The following is a 22,042-nucleotide window of genomic DNA, read 5'->3' on the forward strand; positions in this document are numbered from 1 at the left end:
ATAAACTACTTCTGAATATGAACAGTGAAATGCAACATGATTTTTTTAGATTTTAGCAATTCACTTAATTTCTTCTGTGAACTATTATGGGTGGCCTCACTCCTGAGCAAAAAGCAATATTAAAATACATTAAACTTAAGCATACTATATATATATTGTATATATAAATGAAATATAAATTTAAAATGTTGGGACAATAGTGAAAGGATACAGATTATATTAATGGTTAGTGTGCTCTAAACTATCTTCCAGCTGAAGTTCTTTTTTTGGTTTGTTTTTTTTAAATTGGATGAATTTAAGGAAACAAATTTTGCAAAGCTGAATCTATCATAAAAAGAAATGAAGTGCTTTTGAAATGTTTTATATTGTGGTGTTTAGTCTAAAAGCCTTATTTATTACTAAGATCTCCCCCCCATTCTGTATCTATGGGAAACGAGCATAGTAAATAAAGCCCTAAATGAAAATTTAAAATGAAATCTAGAGTATCTACTTAGGGAATAAAGCTTTCAATCTGTCTTTCATTCCTAAAAGGATGGCGCACCTATAAATCCTCATCTCAGTCTTCTATGCAGTGCAGAAAGCAGGAAGAGTTTCAGCCTGTCAAAAATACAGTTTGCTAAAAGAAAACCAAAGTAGTTGCATACACAATACCTTTTAAAGGCTTGATGTTTTAAGCAGCAATATTTTTAGCCTTTAACGGCCCCTTTCCACAAGTCACCCAATATTACATGAAAAAGCAGCTTAATATTTTGGAGAACTTGCATCCTAAAGCATTCATTAAACTAGAGAAGAATCACTCTCTACCAACCACAAAATTAAAAGTGGGAGAAAAGTCAAAATGTCTGCACGGTTTTCTGTAGTAAAACTATTTTTTATTTATTCAAAACAATTTTGGTCAAAATATGCAGAAATGCAATCAAAACATCCTGTCCATGAAAATTATTTCATGGAAAAAAAAAAGAATCAAGTTAGCAAGACATGATTATCTTTCGAAAATCAGGATGCTGAAAAATTTGTCTATTAGATTTGGATATTTTAGGCTCAACTCAATAACATGAACAGCCAGGGCTATCAGGCACTCCTCTTGCCCTCACCATGCTTTACACAATTTACAACAGATTGACAAAGAACTACAAACACATGACTGGACAACAAGGGTTGCAGCCCTTTTAAGCCTTACAAACATATGACAAAAACCCAAACCAGCCAAAACATGCAAGGAAACCTCCTACCCTGATGCCTTGGCAACCCATCTGTTATGTCCCAGCAAGGCTTCAGCACACCCTGGACTTCAGGCACTATCTGGCAGAGCGTTGCCACAAACTTGGGCCCCATCATGGTCTCCAACTATGTCTGTTGCCAGCTGGACAGCATGGATCCACACTACCCTAAAATGAGTAACAGCTCGGGGAATCTGTCCCCTTTACCGAGCTGTTACATATGAGAGAGGAGTGCAAGAGGGTGAGTGGGAGAAATGCTGATCAACCGAGAATAAAAAAGCAGGGGGAAAAAATGCATGCTCCCTGCTTTTACTCCTAGCAGCAGAACCATGCCCCCGCCCCCGAGTGCCTGAGCAGTTGACAAGTAACCAGCGACAGGCACTTCGTGCACTCCCACTTAGCACTGAATGTCTATTGTAAGTGGATAATAATTTTTAACAAATAAATATTAGGGACTTGGGAGGAAGGAGGCAGTCATAGCCTGGGCCTTGCATCATGTTATTAATGGCAGCCATGGACCTGGCATGGCTGCCTCTCTATAATCCTATAATCTTTTAATTACAAGAAACAAACCTTGCTGTTTGAATAAAAAATAGATGGGGAAAAAAATGAAGTGCAGAGAAAGCAAAAGAAATGCTAAAGATGTGATTATGCACATAAACAAAACTTGCTATGCGAAAGGACTTGTCTATTATATGGTGACCTTCATATGGTGCCGCTACTTGCTTATGGATTTTTCGTATGATAAGCCCTGTGAAAGCGCTAGGGCTGTATAATCATGAGGTCACTTGAGAAACCAGAGTTCATGGATACTTCATGAAGTTCATGGATACTTCACGGGTACTTCATGGGAGTCTTATTAATAGTATAAAAAGATGTGATTGAAGTATCCATGAACTCTGGTTTTTCAAGTGACCTCATGATTATACAGCCCTGGCGCTTTCTCAGGGCTTATCATACGAAAAAGCCATAAGCAATTGCTGGCACCATATGAAGGTCACCATATAATAGACAAGTCCTTTCTCATAGCAAGTTTTGTTTATGTGCATTTTCCTTGTTCATGCTATGTTTTGGGTGTCTTATTAATGGTATAAAAAGATGTGATTGAAGTATCTATGAACTCTGCTTTTTCAAATGACCTCATTATTAAACAGCCCTAGCGCTTTCCCAGGGCTTATCATACGAAAAAGCCATAAGCAATTAGCGGCACCATATGAAGGTCACCATATAATAGACAAGTCCATTTTCGTATGATAAGCCCTGGGAAAGCGCTATACAATCTCCACTATACAACCACTTCAAATTTTGCGGAACGCACCTGCAAGAATTCTGACTGGAGCAAAAAAAAACACGAGCACCTCACACCAATACTAATCTCTTTACATTGGCTTCCTATAAAATACTGAATAGTATACAAAGAAATGACAACACTGCATAAAATTATCATGGGACAACAAAGCAACTGGCTAAGCAAATACATCATAACTCACAATCCAAAACGAAACTTACGATCAAAGAACAAAGGTCTTCTAAAAATCCCTCATGCAAGAATCAAGCAACTAAAATCAACACGTGAGAGAGCCATATCCATCGCCAGCCCAAAACTATGGAATTCACTACCAACTGGATTAAGAACACAACTAAGCATTACAATTTTCAAAAAAGAATTAAAAACCTGGCTATTCACAAGAGCATACGCAGAAGCACTCAAACAATCAGCGCACAATACAAAAGAACACCACAATGCAATAAAAAAGAAAAATCACCAATCAAGTAAAAACAGCATGTAAGAAACCTTCCTGCAGAAAGTAACACATTGAAGTATGCAAGATTTCGGTATATGTAATAAGCCGTTATCAAAATGAACTATTATGAACATTTAGATTTAAATGTTGTAAATAACTTTTCTACAAATAACTTCTCTATAATGTTGATACTATAAGTAGTCACATATCTATGTAAACCGATGTATGTAAACTGTTATGATGGTGAAACCGAATGACGGTATACAAAACACCTAAATAATAAGTATCCATGAACGCTGGTTTTTCAAGTGACCTCATGATTATACAGCCCTGGCGCTTTCTCAGGGCTTATCATACGAAAAAGCCATAAGCAATTAGCGGCACCATATGAAGGACATCATATAATAGACAAGTCCTTTCTCATTGCAAGTTTTATGTGCAGTTTCCTTGTTCATGCTATGTTTTGAGTGTCTTATTAGTAGTATAAAAAGATGTGATTATGGCATATAGTAATATTTAAATATCATAAGGAAAATTTTGCTTAGTGTTGCAAATGTAAATAACTAAGCAAGTCATCTATGTGGATGTTCAGTATACATGCTGGCCAGTTTAATTAGGTGATTTTGCCATTTTCCGAAAATGTTACCAAGATGTCCTACACATTTAAATTGTAGGAGTCAGGCAGGAAGTAAAAATAATGCAATGCTCACGAGCATGGTTAATGCATATAAAAAACACCAAGTGTGATATCAAAACCATGAAGTCTTAGTCACTCAGCAGTCAGACTAAACTTGATAGGATAATATATTTGTTGAAAGTATTTAAAAAATGCCAGCTTGGATATAATAGCAGTATGTTCAGGAGAGACCATAAAAAAGAATTTTTTTTAACTGTACATTACACTTTACCCATATTATGTGCCATTAGTACTCAGATTCATAGTTTAACAAAGGAAACAAAGAACAAATATCCATTTCATGATATCAGAATGGTACTATAGAAATTAATAGGTATGTTAGATTCTTGGTCTTTTACATTTTCTAAAGATAAGCTGATGTACTAAAAGTCCTCAGTGTCTCAAAGAATGTCTTCTGAACTTTGAAAGTCTGCATTTGTAAGTGTAGAGAAAGGAATAATCAAGACAGCCCATTATGACAAAAGTTTTTTATTCTTTTAAATTTTTCATGAGTAGATTTAGCAAATAAACTGTTTTAGCTAATGTTATATTAACACTTAAGATTTTGGGGAGCTAGTATAGATGAATAACCTCTGTTTCATATTGTTAGTATGATAAATATAGCCAGAAACTCTCACCTAAATGTGTGTCTTATTCTTAAATTGTATGAAATATGAACATTTCAAGTGAATGTATTTGGTTCCTTTAATACTTATGTCATGATGTAAACCGTTGTGATCTTCTCTTGGAATGACGGTATATAAAATGGCTAAATAAAATATATAAATAACCCTTACTGAAAACTGTGGTAATGTTAAGAGTTATAAAAAGGCTTTTCTTTAATTTAAAAAAAAAAAAAAAAAAAAGAGCAGAATAATCTTGATACTATTTAAAAATAAATCTGCTTCAACTTTAAGCAGGTAATTTTCAAAGGCGTTACTGGTGGAAATATAACATACTACCATACCAATTTTCAAAAGTTCATTTACGCACTTAAAGATGAATTTTAAAAGCCTAACATATGCCAAAACCGGGAGAAACGTGAATGTCAGGCAGGCGTGCACAGAGTGGATTTTAAAAGCTGCCCGAGTACGCGCATATCTCCTGCTGTGTGCAGAAATGAAAACTTTCAAAAAAGGGCGGTACGTGGGTTGGTTTGGGCAGGGGTGTTCCTGGATTTCAATTTCAAATTAGCATGGAAATACTTATGCGCACGTGTATTAAAATCCCCCCACTTACGTGGTAGAAGCGGCATTTGCGCACATAGATGCACTTCCACTTAAAATTGCTTGCTCACGTGCATGTGTTCAGGCTATTTTATAACTTGTGCTCCTGTGTGTGTATGTTATAAAATGACTGCGACCTTGGGCGCGGGTCAAACATGCACACATGTGCACCTATTTAAAAGGTACTGTCCTTGACGGTAACTTTGAAAGGAGCGCGCAGGTGCAAATTGATGTATGCTCATTGATATTGCACCAAGGGATGTGACAATTTTATAACGTATGTGGACATATGCGCGTACATTTTAAAGTAGCCTTGGTGATTGTATGTGTGCCCCTAATTTTGCAAGTTGGTGTGCCCAATCACACAAATCGGGTTTTGAAGCATAAGTCAAGGAATTTTATAACCGGCGCACAAGACCAGTTTCACCAGCTCACACAGGGTAGAGCTAACTCCTCCAAACCCCCTGCCTTAATAGTCTGCATTCCCCCCAGTTATTCCAGACCCTTTAAACGGCTCTTGACTGGCTATATATATATATATATATATATATATATATATATATATATTCTTACACATCCTCCGTAGCAAAAGTAAAGTGATTTGGCACTGGATCTGGGTGTGCACCCAGGCGCTTAAGTATTTGCATGCATATCTCTTGGCCCCGCCCGGAACACCCATGCTCTGACCACCCCATGCCCCTTTTTAATTGAGTGAGATGTGCACGCAGCGGGAGATATGCAAGCATGTAGGTGACTTATAACACGGTGGGCGTGTGTAAGCCCTACATGCACGCGCATCTCCTGATTTTGGTGCAAGCCGGATTTTTAAAATTCACTTTTTTAAATTGCACTTAGCATTTAAAACCTATTGACACTTCAATAGCATATACTGTAGCAATTTGCAAAAGCCCACTTACATGTGTAAAGTGCTTTTACACATGTAAAACCCAGTTTTAAGTGCATAAATCTTTTTGAAAATTACCTAAGTAAACTAAAAACTATTTGATTAAAAGAGGTAGAAGAATAGGTGCACAGTGATCTAATTGCAGTCACCAATGAAGACCAGATTTCAAGAGAATGTACGTTCCCAAATCAATCCCAACAGCAGGTAGCCTTTTAAGCAACTCATGATTAAAATTAAAGTCAATTCTTTCTTTAGAAAACTGTGAGCCAAACCAATTTGTCAGCAATTGAAATTGGGCAAAAGCACAAATTTCTATCCAACATACTGAATAGCCAATTCAGATTTGTTTTCTGGAAAAACACTAGCCTTAAAAGCCAAACACTTAAGAACACAGACAGACACTTGGCCAGCATTACACGATGGCTTTTTTCCCACACTTGGTGAATATAATTGGAGGGTCTAGTCTGTATGTGATCTGCATGCTTAACAATTCTGTAGGCTATAAACATATGTTTCTTGCACATTTTGTTTTGATATTAATTGTGAATGGCAATAGAAATGAATATACTTACTGTAGGGAACACATTCATATTGAACTTCAAGATATTTGTATGTTCCTGGACAAGGGTCAGGAAACACATCTGACCCTGTAACCACAACACATTGGGTTCGATTGTTGCATCTACATTAAAAAGGGGAAAAGAACAGCTAATTAATTTAAGACTGAATTTTTATGTGCAAGTTTATATCAACTACTATAATATAGTGCTGACTTTTCGCACTGGCAAGCCAATCAATAACAAAACAGTTAACATTAGACCAGTCAACTCCCATAAATAAAGCTGTGCCAAGATATTTAGTGCAAAACCTACATTGCCGAAGACTGGTGTATTATTTTAAGTATAAAATACATGCACTGGTAGAAATGGATCTAGTTGGATTAATTTTATTGAAGGCAGACCAGGAAGATTTCCCGAGATTTAGAGATATTCCTAGAATTAACACCTTGCTTGGTCTTCATAGAAATACATTGCGTTTATCAGGCAGTATTATTCAGTTCACACACACATACACATACTGCAAGTAAAAAAAAAAAAGAGTACATAAAGATAGACACTGTCCAACAGAGTGAGCAAGGGATTAGGTATGCCATAGAGGAGACTAGTTCCTTCCTAGAGAGGAAGTAAAGATGGCTGCCACATCCACAGCAACCTCTGCTGGTCATATGGACTAGTGCTGATGGGAAATGAAGGAGATTTGCTTCCAAGTCCACCAGGTTGCAAGGATACATGTTCACTAGGTATGCCACTGCCTTACAGTGTTTGGGGGCATAACACAAAGTAGGTATGCTTCACAGTGTTGTGTTTCAACATTCTAATTGGTCCTTCAAATAAACTCAAATAGTATATTATATGGTGTGGGTAGGGTCCTTGGTTGAGGAGAAGCTAACACTAATGAGCAGCAGTGAGACTTAAAAGGACCACGCTCTCTCTATATATACAAAATATATAAAGGTAAATTAATTTAGATATATTTTATGAACTTGAATGGTTTCATTTTAGCTTCCCATTTCCATAGCAGCTCATCTTAGAAAAAATGATGCAAACTGACTTAAGCAGAAAGCAGTGCAAATATAGCTATGGATAGATAAACTACTGACACCTATTAATTTCATGAATTTGAAATATGCCTTAAAAAATGGAGACTTTAAAACAAGGTTCTAGAGAACAAATCAGATTCTCAACATACAACAGTATTTCGTCAAAGAATGTTAGATATTACAAACAATAAGCTGTTCTTATTTGTAAGCAACATTATTAAAACCACTACCCATCAGAACAGATATAAACTAACATGTCGGCAGAGGCTACAAAATGAACAGAAAAGGATCCATTCTTGTCTGTACCAATTGTTCCAGAAGAGATGGATTGTGCTTCAATTACCAGGTAGTGTGGAAAGTCCGAGAAAGCCGAAGACATCAATGTGGAATCTTTCACAAATATAAAATTGGCTCAGTGGCAATGTGCACAGTCGTGTTTGACTCTCTCACTTGGTTGATGCTCCCTGGGCAAGTCAGGGCTGTGGATGTTTCAGCATGGAGGGGTGTTGGGGAGTGTCTCAGCCACTGCTCAACCGTGACACCTAGAAGCCAGACCTAGGGTCCATATTAGCCAGGTTCTGGAAGGAGCCATGGTCTGTGGCACCTGTCTAAAGACAATCACTATGATGGCTGGGCTGAGTGGGGAGGGGGACATAAACAGAAGAAATATCCCCAGGTATTTGTGAATGAAGGCTCATTATCTCCAGAAGTGTTCAATTCCAGTCACCAAGGGTCACATAACAGCCAGGTTTTTAGGATATCCCTATTGTTTTTTGTGAAAGGTGTAGATAAAATAATGTGGCTGGCAAATTTCTAAGTCGGCCACATTGTTTTATTTATATAGGATTACTTATGAACTGCTTTGCGTGGATTTGCAAAATTCATGCATGCAAATGCCATGTAAAACAGCTTATTGGACTAGGGGAGGGAATCAGCCTAAATTTATTTAAAATATTGTGAATATTGCATGCTTTTGCTACTATAGGCCTGTATCATGCGATATACAGTGTTTGGTGTGGGTTATAGCCCTAACACGGCTTGATGAATCTCTCTCTCAGACTGTAAGCTCTGTAGGGATAGCAAATACCTACAGTACCTGAATGTAATCTGTTTTGAAGTGCCAAATAGTGGAATATAAATCAAATAAATAAATAATGAATATGCATGAGAAATTTGCTTGCATACTGTCTCAGCTTCATGCAAATCTTTCACACATATTCATTTGGGATATCCTGAAAACAGATTGGATTTTTGGTCTTTAAGGATTGGAGTTAGATGCCTAAAGGCCAGCTCCAATTTAGCTGGCAGCTGTCAATGAGCAAGAGGATACTACCAAGCCAAAAAAAGTTAAAAAATAAAATAAAATAAACAAAATGTGAGCATGGTTTATAAGCAGGGACCTTCTTTTTTGGTTTTTATTTTACCCAGGAATTTCAATGGTATAACAATAAAAGTCAATGGAAACTTGATTGATATAACACAGGAGAAAAAGCAGTAGAAAAATATTTTTTCCACAGATTTCTTTTTTTTGTTCTAACACTGAAATTCCCAGCCAAAATAAAACAAACATTGAACAGCAATGTTGGGATACAGACCAAATATACAAAATTTAAGTACAATGATTTTGTCAATTACAAGCAACTAAACCTTACTTATAAGTGACTCCTGATGTATATATAGTAGGGGGGGGATGGGAGATGACTGCTAATGGCATAGTTTTATAAAACAAAAATATCAGAATTCTAGTAACTAGAACTGAAAGTACAACTTGAATTCATAACCAAAGTGCATTACACAATCCCTTTTCAGCTTATATTAAGCAGATAAGAGGTTTTCAAATCCATCCCCCCAGAACCATCAATAGGTCTGGTTTTAAGTATATCCACAATGAACACTGAAGAGAGATAGATACTCATGCACATGGTCTACGAAGCAGGTTAGTCAGCCTCTTTTTCCTACTCTGAAAACCAGAAATGGTTCAGGATCCACAAAAAACAGATTTAGCAACTAGAAACTACCTCTGGAGAGCAGGTAACCAGATAATCAAAAATAATTTAAAAAAAAATGCCAGAAAATGAAACATTTATAAGACCTAATATAAATGGAAACTATCAGTTTTATGTGGGATTCTAGTAATTTCAGCCACAAAAAGCTTTATAAACAGCAATAGTTTTCCATGCTAATTTGTTTTCATTGCAACTAATCTTGACTAGTACAATGCTCAACAAATTGCTTTCACTTTTCCTTTGATTATCTGATGCTCATTATTATACTTTACCAACTGCAAAAGTATGGAGATGAGATTCCATGTAATCTATTGTACGAGGTGTTTTAATCAATAGTCTTGTTCTGCTGATTAAGCAAGGGCTTCTGTTTTGGCAAGATAACATTAGTTTCTCCTGTCATGCTCCAAAACCCATTGGGAATCTTCAGTAGATCATTAGATATGCTACAATAAAGCTTTGGTACATTCTCTTTTCTTCCTTAAATTACTTCTTCACTGTCCGATCATTCCCTGTCAAAGCTTGCACTACATTATTACTATAACTCCCCTGAAACTTGCACTAGAGCTATGTCTCCAGGCCATGGGATGCCATTTTCAATTGAGGCTTCTGCTTGAAAATATAAATTAGGAAAATTTCATTATCTCCAGCCAGGGGCTATTATTCAGCACAGTTCCAAGGAAGATTAAAAATGCTAAATCTACAGACCTGAACAAGTACTCTAGCACTAAAACGAAACACTCGCTCTGTCGTATAGTAAGAACAGAAGACCAAAACCGTACTAGAAGTCTGATGCTGGCATCAGGTCCACGTTACATTCTTCATGTACCTAAGGACAATGAATAACGTGCAGGGATGCACGAACCTGTATCCAAGACCATTTGTCAGCATTTTGATCATACACCAATTGCTATTTTTTTTTTTGTTTGTCATCTTTATTCTTGATTGTTGCTCTTTTTGACGTATCCTCTGGAGGAGGAAGGCTCTCCAGATAAGAACATAAAAAGAGAATTATGGGACAAAAACATTCAAATCCCTCATGGTACGGTTCATGTAATGCTGGACAAATTGCTATATCATCATCCAATTACATCTGGGTAAACAGAGAGGTGGTGATGACTGGTTAATATTGAATCAGAATCAGGGCTGGATAAAAAGCTTTTGCAGGGCTATTCACATATGTATTTGCCTTGCACCAAAATTTATGCCTAAAACAAATTGTGACATTTAATGCTTTGTGCACTTTTTCTACAATGCAATATATTTACACTTGGCACATTGTTTTTGCAAAACACCCTACAATAAAAAATGTTTAAAAAATGGTGGCAATGAAAAGCATATCAGGCTGGCTGAACTGGATAGAGCTGAAGAAAATTCCTCCCCCCTCCCTGCTGAGAAGCTAAAGTCTGGATGCTCTAGATGGCTAACTTTAGCCAGCCCAAAACTGGGAGGGCCTGGATGCAGGCTGGAGCAAGGAAAGACTTAGCTACCTAGCAATGATATTCGGAGGTAACCGGCTAAGTTTAGCCAGCTAAGACTGAGCAAGATAAAAGCAAAACCTAAATCATCAGCCAAAGTCTGGCAGCTGGATTTAGTTACATTTTCAGCCCCTGTGCATACTTCCCATTCCCCCTGAAGCTATAAACCCCATTCTCTTAGATCCTGATTTTCACTGCTCTCTCCTTTCCTCTGAAAGCCAATGAAAGACTCCCTCTCCAGTTCTGCATTTTCCCCCCTCCCTAAAAACCAACGAAGCCCCACCCCTTCTTCCTCCAGATATTGAAGAAAAGTCTCCCCGATAGACCTCTACCTTACCAGCTAGAAACTCCCAAATGCTGAGTCAGTAGGGGTGCAAATTCTTACCTCCTACCAGCCCAGCACCCAATATCAACATTAGACATTTTTTTGTTGGCTGGAGGTTGTGCACTGAGTTGTTGGGAGACTTTCTTAAGATCCAGACTGAAGGTGGGAGGAGAACTGAGGGTGGTTTCTTTATATGTGCAAGAGGGAGAAGGAATCAGAAAAATGTCTAAGGGACTCTGTTATTTATTTATTTATTTTTAAATGGGTTAGGACTTAGGCCAGATAGCCCTGATTTTCAGCACTAGCTTAGCAAAGTATGACCCTCCTAAATCTAGTTGATCTAAGTTTAGCTGAAAATTAGCTTAATTTAGTCAGCCAAACTAGGCATCCTAACCCAGTCAGGTGTTTTAGGATATCCACAATGAGTATGCGTTAGATAGATTTGCACAAAATAAAGGAAGTGCATGCAAATCTGTTTCACATATATTCATTGTGGATATACTGAAAACCTAACTGGCTTTGTCTCCCCTGAAGATTGGGTTAAGAACATATACCCTAAACTATTTGAAAATTCACCTCCAAAATGTATAAAACCTAAAATAAAAATATCTCCAGAGTGCCATAGGGAAGGAAGTAATACAAATACATTAAAACAATCAAATAAAAACAAGTTGTGCCCTATGTTAATGTGAATTATAAAATAATTTTTCTTTTCTGGCAGAATTTTGATAGAGCAAGCAGTTAAATTAAACCAACATATTTTACATTTTCTAAATATATTTCAAGCACAAAAAGATCAAAAAAAAAGCTTATGCAAGTTGATATATGCACACAAAGATAATTGTTAAAAGAAAAAAGTACAATCACCAAAATGTTAATATTTATATTGGAGAAACTGACAAGCTGGTGCTGATTGTATAGACCAAGGGTGAGCAAATTGGGAGACATGAGCAATCCTGGAAAGAGCGGGGGCGGGGCACATTAGCTGCACAATCAGAGAAAAAAAACAAAAAACCCAAAAATGGCTACACTGTTGAGTCTCAGTGCCATGGAGGCGTTGAAAGCTCGGGAGGGAGCTGCCAGAATATAGTGACACCATTGTAGGCATGCCATGGCTTAGCCATGCGTCTTTCCATGGACTAGGGAGAGGAGCTTCTTCTGCTGTGGCAGGCCCGTTGATCAGAAAAGTGGAGCTGGGTACGGAAGGAGCCACTGCGGTGTTCCACAACCCAGGAAGAGATGGCATTCCTCGGCCCGAGAGGAATTCCCTGCTGCTCCTACCGCCAGGTCCCTAACCCAAGGAGAGAGGTCACAGCTGCTGGTCGCATGTGGGAAAAGAAGTGGTGAGGTAGGGGAAGGGAATGGGCAAACAGGCCAGAGAGAAGGAGGGAGTAGGAAAGGAAGAATAAAGGCATAATGTGTTAAAAAAAATGATATTGGTATTCAGCTATAGAATTCTATTTCTAGATGTTTGAGACTGATCCCAGATATTAAATGTTTTCATAAACAGCCAAGAGCAGTTTTATTTAATGAAGATTTCACGACTATTTAATATGTTTTACATGTCTGTATTGATGTTACTGTCATTGCTTTTAATCTATGTTTAACTGTACACCGCTTAGTTCAATTTTATTTGTAATTTGCAATTTCTAAGAATTTCAAATAAATAGATTTAAAAAAGCAAATCAAAACACGAGGAAATAAAGAAAAATACATAAACAGAGAGAAAAATCCTTACCATGGTGGTGTGTGGCCTAGGTGCCTGGGTATGTGTATCTGGAGTGCTGTGGCCTATGCGTCTGTCTGTGGTTTTCCGTCTGTGTGTAGGGTGAGGGGTATCTGGGTCTCTGTGTCTGTCTGGGTGTCTTTTTCTCTCTGTCGGTCTAGGTGAAGGGTATCTAGGTATGAGATATATTTTTCTCTGCCTCTGTCTGGGTGTGGGGTGTCTGGTTCTCTAAGCCCAAGTGCATATGTGTGAGCTTACCTCTTTCAGCAACTTGAAGAGAAATAAAACAAGAGCTTTGGAGCCATTGGCTGGTACTGTGCCTGCCTGGTGGTTACCCTTTACATCCATGTTTCATATAAATATACTCAAAAGGCTTTACACATGTAAATTAACTTTTGAAAATTGCTATGATATATGCTTCTTTTACATGAATAACTACATTGAACATTCACTTCATATATATGAAAACTCATCTTGGAAACTCCAACCAATTACATGAATGGAAGGGAGGCTGCGGCTCAAGTTTGCTCAACCCTGGCATAGACACACTGCATTTCTTTTCCTATGTCACTCTTTAAAATTAATTTACTTGCTTCTTTTCACTTTCATGCATTAAAACAAGAGAGCATGAAACCACTTATGAATCAGCATTTTCTACAGTGGTTTTGTCGTCTATAGAGGAGGCAGCAAGGATTTTCCAGGGTCTTCCACACTAGCTTCACCTCTGCATTGGATCCCAATGTATCTGCCAGTAGTAGAATGCCACTTTCTCTTAATGAGATGGATCCTAGACACTACTGTGGGGGACTACTCGTTTAAACCCCTTATCAGTCATCAATGGCAGCTATTCAGCAGCAAGGAAAGTAGGTAGCCACGGAAATTTCGGTTGTGAGAACACAGACATCAGCAGAGGCACATGGCCGTCCAAACTTTTGATTCTTTGAAGGCACTCTGGAAGCTCCCATAGCTCATCTCAGAACTGGAGCTGGGGTCTCTGGATTTGGCAGTGAGGAATGATAAAATTTCCCTTGCTTCTGTTCTCTATGATTTACTACCTTTATGCATGGATAGATCATTGACAGGGATGGAGAAGAAAAGACAAACCCCACCAAAGGAAATTAATTGTAAGACCCAATAGTAGGTTATTACACAGGTAGAAGATACCAGTTTTGGCTGGGATGAAAGAAGAATCTCTCTACCATTAGAGCTGAATTGTTGGGAGCAAAATAAACGTTCTGTGAAAAGACTGGTAACGAAGGAGGAAAAATTTCTCGTCTGCAAAGGATTTGTGACTCTGAAAGAAAAAAAAAAAAAAAAGACACCAATCGGGTCAAAAATAAGAATTTGAGAATCACTGATCTTCTTAAATTGGACTGCATGGTACCACCTGATTTACTCTGCCGTTACTTAATTGAAGTACTTAAAATATCCGAGGAGGCTGAACCCTCACAACTGTTACTCTGTCGTTACTTATGGTAATTGAAGAACTTAAAATACCCGAGGAGGCTGAACCGTCAACTGTTGCAAGATTTTATATTTCTGACTGATGCATTAGGAAAGGGTTTGGGGAAAAGATGGCAGATATTACCTCTCAATTAGCCATTTCTGATAAAACTAGTTATACTTTCCACAGTCTAATTTATCTTAAGATTTTCCTCCATTAGTCCCTATTAAAGATATATAAGTGGCCAAAATAGTATTTATATCTGATAAAGATCAAACAGATGATATTTATTATATGAGTCTCAGAAGAAAAAAAACTTACATATGCACAATCACTAATTCTGTGTGAAATCTGGCATGCTGTAGCCTATCATCCACTTAAGCTTTATCTTTTTTTTTTTTTTTTTAAATGTGTATCCATCTCCACCAACAGCTTTGGGTGGATATGAATGAGGCCAGGAGTTCTCCCATGGACAGCTTCGCGAAAAGGTAACTGCACCTCTTCTCTTGCAAAAACTGGCCTGCAAAGACTTTTTTCACACCTATTTTAGAGCTGTGAACACAGTTAATGAGTTGCTTTGCATGAATGTTTCGCAGTTAGCTTTGAATATGAATACATTTAACAGCATAATTTACCGATGCAATTTTACTATATGTGCAGTCAACAATACTCACAAAGGCTGATCTTCACATATAAAGAGAAACTTGTGCAGCCTAATGCGTACAGAAGCTGCTGTTTTTTTACAAGTGAAGTGGACTTTGAAATTTGATCTCATTGGGCAATTCTCTATATTCTGAAAGGTTATCTTCAAGCAGACAAAATATTTCTATACTTCATTTTGCAATGTTTCCTGCTGTTGCTCACTCTACACAGACCCACAAGTAGGAATTCCCATCTAGGAAAGATGAGGTGCTAAGTATTGGGGCTACTTCTTCCTTTTTATGTCCCCCCCTAAAAGTCAGTGTCCCGAAAGATGTTCTAATGTTCTGACTCTAGTCTAAGGAATTGGTGATTAAAACAACTTTTCTTTATTACGTATTTAGCACATTGTTAGGGTTATGGGTATCATAGGGCTGTATTTTCTTTTACATTTGAAACTTATTTTCATGGTTTTTTGTTTTTTTTTTTTAATTTATATTCCACCTTTCATGACACTTCAAAGCAGATTACATTCAGGCACAGGTATTTCCTCTGTCCTCAGAGGGCTTACAATCTAAGGGGATCATTTACTAAACATTTGCTCCATAGACATAGAATGGGTGAAAAGCCTTAGTAAACCAGACATTAAAGTTTGTACCTGAGGTAACAGAGGGTGAAGTGTCTTGCCCCAAGGTCACAAACAGTAACAGTGGGATTTGAACCTTGGCTTCCTTGGGTCTCCGCCTGCTGCTCCAAACACTAGGCTGCACATCCTTTGTTGAACATTTTTAACAAGCTCCAAAATTATCCATGACATGCTTATTTCAGGTAAACCTACCCTTTAAAAGCAACTATAGTATGGGGCAGAATGGAAAAGGGAAGGCACTGTCAGTGGAAAACAATTTTCAAAACCTTAAGTAAAACCTTTGCAATTGCTTTCTCTAATCCTAAAATCTGATGCTTTATTTATATGCAGTAGAATGTGACGAATTGCTTGGATGGAAATGGAAGGCACTAAGGAAGGTACATAGGAGCGGTGCCTAATACGACATTAAAAAAAAAAAAAAAGTATATTCAACCTATTGTTACTGGTCCGCCACTTCAAAGCAGCTTATATTCAGGTACTGTAGGTAATTTGCTCCATCATCTAAGTTCCCCCTCTCCCTGGCCTGGTGAACAATTTCATGCTTAGGATGAGAGATGCTAGAAGGGTAGCATAGGTGGGCTTCATAACTTACAAAGGATGAGCAGCTTAGTCACCATTATCACAATTCGCCTTTACTCTTAATTGGGTGAAGAATGGTCAACCAGGGCATTATGTTCTTCTAAGTCCTCAAATGCCCACTTAGCACCCTGACTGTACACACTTTGTATACACAAAGGCCCTACTCCATGGGTCAGCATTATGGCTGAGAGCGGGGTAGCCTGGTGAGATATGACAAAAGTCTTAAGACCAAAGGGGAGTAGGGAAGACTTCCTACAACATGTCAGGGAGAAGAGTTGGGGGCATGGGAGAGTGTGGTAGAAGTGTCAAGTTGCTACAGCCTGCACCTGTGTCTTCAGCAATGCAAGGTAGCCAAAGAGATACAAAGAAGGGAAGTGCAGTTCACAGAGTAGATTATTTTAACCTTAGTTTCATACATTTCACAATCCCCCCCCTCCCCCCACAGTCAGCCTGAATCAGGCACTGGCACTCATGAAGTGGAGGGATATGAGGAATGCAGGAAAAATAGGAGGAGATCCCACCCCATAACAGAGACATGGTTTCGGGAAACAGCTATGAGAAGGCTGGAACTATCTTAGGTGTTTGAAGAGAGAAGAGATACTTTCAGTTATGGACATGCAAAAGAGGGCCTGCTGACCCAAGAAGGCTCTTAAGGGAGTAACTCGGTATGCAAGTCAACCAGATATGCTACCTGATGTATATAATCCTCAATTATGGCAGACTAGTGGTTGGAGCAGCAGGCTAAGAACCAGAGAAAACAGAGGTCAAATCCCAATGATGTTCTTTGTGACCTTAAGTACTTCACCCCCCATTGCCTCAGGTGTAATATTTAGACTGTAAACTCTCTGGGTAGCAGGGAAATACTGTACCTGAATGTAACTCACCTTGAGCTACCAATGAAAAGGCAGTAATTAAAAATAAATAAATAAATAAACTACAAAAATAAATAAATAAATAAATAAATAAAATACAATTGGCTCTAAGTGAATTTCTAGCTACCACTGATTTTCCTAGAGTTATGGCCACAGGTTCCTGGTTAGGGGCTACTTGGCCTGCTGATCTCAGTAGTTGGTATCTTGCAGGCTGGTACTTAATGTCCAGGTGTGGCCAGATCATATAACGTGAGGTGTTCTTCATACTGGCAGATACATCATTTGTTGATAAGGGGCATGGCATGTGACCCCCAGTGGGGTAGCCAGCTCCCAGGGCAGAAGAAATTGTACTATACCTGACCAGAATACCATCTGCCTGGAATATGCAGACAAATGGTGCATAGTCTCAAATGAATGCAAATATAGAAACATAGAAACATAGAAATGACGGCAGAAGAAGACCAAACGGCCCATCCAGTCTGCCCAGCAAGCTTCACACATTTTTTTTCTCTCATACTTATCATTTTCACTTAACTCTTGGTTCTATTTCCCTTCCACCCCCACCATTAATGTAGAGAGCAGTGATGGAGCTGCATCCAAGTGAAATACCTAGCTTGATTAGTTAGGGGTAGTAGGGGTAGTAACTGCTGCAATAAGCAAGCTACACCCATGTTTATTCCCTTTACCCAGACTATGTCATACAGCCCCTATTGGTTGTTTTTCTTCTCTCCTGCCGTTGAAGCGGAGAGCCATGCTGGTTATGCATTGAAAGTGAAGTATCAGGCCCTTTTGGTTTAGGGTAGTAACCGCCGTAACAAGCCAGCTAACTCCCTGCTTTGTGAGTGCGAATCCTTTTTTTTTTTTCTTCTCCCCTGCAGTTGAAGCTATTCTGGATATGCGTGAAGCCTCAGCTTTTCTTATTCCCCTGCTGTTGAAGCAGAGAGCTATGCTGGAAATGTTTGATGTATCAGCCTCTCCCATGCCATGAAGCAGAGAGCCATGCTGGATATGCATCGAAAGCGAAGTATCAGGCACATTTGGTTTGGGGTAGTAACCGCCGTAATAAGCCAGCTACTCCCCGCTTTGTGAGTGCGAACCCTCTTTACTTCTCCCCTGCCGTTGAAGCAGAGAACTATGCTGTATATGCTTGGAAAGTGAAGTATTAGGCTTATTTGGTTTGGGGTAGTAACCGCCGTAACAAGCCAGCTACTCCCCTCTTTGTGATAGCAAATCCTTTTTTCCACATTTCCTCTTGCCGTTGAAGCTTAGAGCGATGTTGGAGTCACAGTAAGCATCTGTATGTTTATTTAATAAGGGTATTGTCTCCGGGCAGTAGCCATCTTTCTGGTGAGCCACCCACTCTACATTCATTATGGACATTATGGACATCCTAGAAAACACACCTGTTTGTGGAATGCCAGAACCGGAGTTCCTAACCCCGATGTAGCACATGAAGCAGCGAGCATGGAACAAAAGCAACTTGGATCCATGTATCCAGGGGATACAGGTGTCAATGTTAGTCAATCTCTGCCTCAAGGAGTGGGGTAGCAATATGAAAAGAAGAATGTACATGAAAGAAGATGTATAGGTCCTAGGTCAGACAGCAAGTATCTCCTCTAACCTGCTTGATCAGACAGAAGCAGTTCTAATGGGTTGTTAGGTTGGAGGAACAAGTGGAAAGGGAACTACCAGTTTTGCTAAGATAGCAACTACGCAGCCTAATTAGCTGTTCAGCTGCTTAGCTTTCACCAAGCTTCCTGTGAACCAAGATAACAGCTTATTACTCCATCTTGTGTCTCGGTAACATATCCATCTGCTACAAAATGGTGAGTATCACATGACAAACTCACAATCACAGCAACTATGTTTATGGAGCATACATGAACAAACAATCCTGAGCTTAAAACATTCCTAGGGACAAAGATTCATACAGCAGCCAGAGACATCTCAGCCTATCAAAAAAAATGTAGACTGGATTCCATCTTTGCATTATAATTTTAGGGGTTTTTTTTCACTTATAATTGCAGTTAACCCTTTCAGGCTTGCAGGTTTCCTAGAGCAGGCAACATTTTTTTATGGTGTGGAAACATTTATAATATTTTATACATAAAAGTAACAAGTCACCAGGACTTGATGGCATTCACCCCAGAATTAAAATATGAATTTGTTAACCTGTTACTAATAATCTGTGATCTATCATTTAAAATGGCAATAATACATGAAGATGGGCAATGTGATGCCCATTTTTATAAAGGGCCCCAGGGGTGGTCTGGGAAACTATAGACCAGGGAGCCTGGTCCAGCCAGGACTGAGGCCTTGTGGTCCTTGTTGTCAGTTCCATGTTTTTTACAGTGATATGGTGGCTTTCCTGTTGTAGGCTGCAGCGCCTCCTGTTTCTTCCCCTCATGCATCTGTGCACCTACCTATCTGCTAGGGTTTAAGCACACCATCCCGACGGTTGGGGTGGATTAGGTCCCCATTTGGGCTTTGCTGGGCCACCATGTGGCCTCTTTGTTGTGCCAGTAGGGGCTCCCAGATTGGGTTGTCTTTACGTTAGGTGATGGCATGTGACAGCCAGCAAGCACATTGCCTATGCTGTCCAAGGGAGCGTGTGTAGTGAGAAGCTCTTTACTGCTGGCGTTGACCTTGGGAAGGATGCTGCCAGGCTTAGCAAGGGGTGGTGGTGTTCCATCCAGGGTCCCATAGGCATGAGACATAGCTGGAGAGAGGCCCTTCAGGCTGTGGCATGTAAAGCAATGTCCCAATTTGAAAGAGGGCCGTTTAGGCCCCCTGCAGACAGTAGCCATTTGGTGAGGACCAATTGTCTGCACAACCCTATGTAGCCTTAAGATTAGGACTGGTGGCCATTTTTTTTTGTTTCTAATTAGCAACATATGCTTAAGAAAAAGAGGCTGCCATCCCAGGGGGGGCTGCCATCAAGCATGTTGATCCAGATAATTGTCTTCCTTTGCATATGCACAAAAAATCCTGTGACAGTATTCCAGTTGCATGCTTATCTGCTGGCAGTAATCCCTCTCGAATGCACCATCCTTTTGGGCATCACAAGAGGAATTTACAGTCATAGGTCTCTCTCATGCCTTGTCAGCCTCTAATGCAAGTAGTTTCTTCTTTAAGGCACGCTTTGGTAGGTTCCATAGGGCAAGCTTGTCTTACGGCAGGTTGCGGGGATGCTGGTGGGGATCACTCAGAGTGCCATATGTTGGTGACAGCTTGGCAATTGTGCTTAAGCAGTCTGCCAGTGCTTGATTCCAGCACTACCAGTAATTTAGTCCCACTCCTTTTCCTGATTACTCTGTGATTATATTAGCTTGTCTCATTTTATTTGCCACTGAAGCAGCCACATGAGTTAAAGAAAGTCAATCGAAACCAAGCAACGTTATCAGCCACTGAGGCTAATATATACAAACAAGTGTTGCTGTTTCAGTTTTCGCCACAGTCAGTACTGGCCAAAATATCGGACCATTTTAAACTTCTGCCTTTAGTTATGCTGCCGATGACATTGTTAGGAAAGAGCCATTCAACGGGGATTGTCCCAGGAAATTGGATTTTGTATCCCCAGTCCTGCTCACAATATTCTTTGTGGCTGCGTATCATCACTGAGTGCACCCCATCTAAGGCACTTTAGACTATTAACAAGGGGTGAATACAATGGTGACATAATTGGTCCCTTTACTGGCAGCTGATTCTGCTGGTAGTAGTGGCGGGGACTGGGATATTGTAACTCTAGACCCAATCACAATATTACAGCATTATCTGTGGCAGTCGACCAATTGTTGACATAACTTTCTTTAGCTTGCCTACCAGAAGCATAAGTATTGCTTTAATTTTTAGCAATACATGCACATTAGGATCTATGAACTGGCCCATCCCTGTAAGGAAGCTGTCATCTTCATTATTCACTATGGGGTAGATTTTAAAAGAAGTGCGAGCGGCCTACATGTGCGCCCAACTTTCATAACATGCGCGCAGGCACGTGCATGTTATAAAATACGGGATCGGCACGCGCAAGGGGTGCACAATTGTGCACCTTGTATGCGCCGAGCCGTGCTGCCTTCCCCAGTTCCCTCCCCCCTAACCTGACCTTCCCACCCCTTCCCCTAACCTGTCCCCCCCCCAGCCCTACTCTAACCCCTCCAAAATGTTTATTTTACCTTTTGCGCGCGCCGGCCAACTGCCGGAGCGTGATCCCAAGCACAGCAGCAAATGGCCGCTGTGCCTGGAGCCTCTGACCCCGCCCCGTCCTGCCACCGGACCGCCCCACCCCCTTCCCGCCCCTTTAGTAAAGCCCCGGGACTTACACACGTCCCAGGGCTTTAGGCCCGGCACGCATAACCTTTTTAAAATCCGGCCCTATGTCTCTTTTGGTGGAAAGGTGCACGTTCTCTACTGTAGCGTATCAAAGGCTCTCTAATTCTACTGGCCCTTACAATTGCAGTAGTTTAGCACTGGCCTCTGACTATACCAGAGCCTGCCTGGCAGTTGCGCATGTATCATCTTTGCCTTTGTGGCTGTGCACAATATCAAAGATTACGTGCTAGGCCATATGCTGCAAACAGCTTTAATCACCGTGTCATTCACAGCATGCAGGTCCCAGCCATCTCCGGTACATTCTCTATCCCAATGGCGTTTATGGAACAAATATGGGGGGGGGGGGGGGGAGCTCTCTGATGCAAGGACAGGAATTGAAAAGTTCAAGTTAAATACTCATCTATCATGTCATCTGCTTTGGGTAGCCAATCACATATTTGCATTTGGACCTCAATGCCCGGCATCCCTGTGCCATATATGTGTTTGTAGTTCCCATGTGAGTAGCTGTGTATATTGGGATCCTCCCTTGCACCATTACGTTTGCCATCTACTTGATGCTGCAAGTATCCTTTCATATAGATGCTGAAACCCTTCTTGTTTTCATTCTATAGTTGACATTGATAAACAGGC

The 22,042-nt window shown here is 39.7% G+C and overlaps 1 protein-coding gene across 19 annotated transcripts in view; it reads right to left on the reverse strand.

Moving 5' to 3' along the window:
- The window catches only part of ADGRL2 (adhesion G protein-coupled receptor L2), a 579,402-nt gene that overhangs the window by 98,109 nt on the left and 459,251 nt on the right, over positions 1 to 22,042 (reverse strand). For all 19 annotated transcript variants that reach the window (XM_029618001.1, XM_029618004.1, XM_029618002.1 and 16 more), the window contains one exon: positions 6,344 to 6,453. In XM_029618001.1, coding sequence (XP_029473861.1) covers positions 6,344 to 6,453 — 110 coding nt within the window. The remainder of the gene's footprint in view (positions 1 to 6,343; positions 6,454 to 22,042) is intronic.

This window comes from Rhinatrema bivittatum, chromosome 10 (assembly GCF_901001135.1).
Source record: "Rhinatrema bivittatum chromosome 10, aRhiBiv1.1, whole genome shotgun sequence".
Lineage (NCBI taxonomy): Eukaryota > Metazoa > Chordata > Amphibia > Gymnophiona > Rhinatrematidae > Rhinatrema > Rhinatrema bivittatum.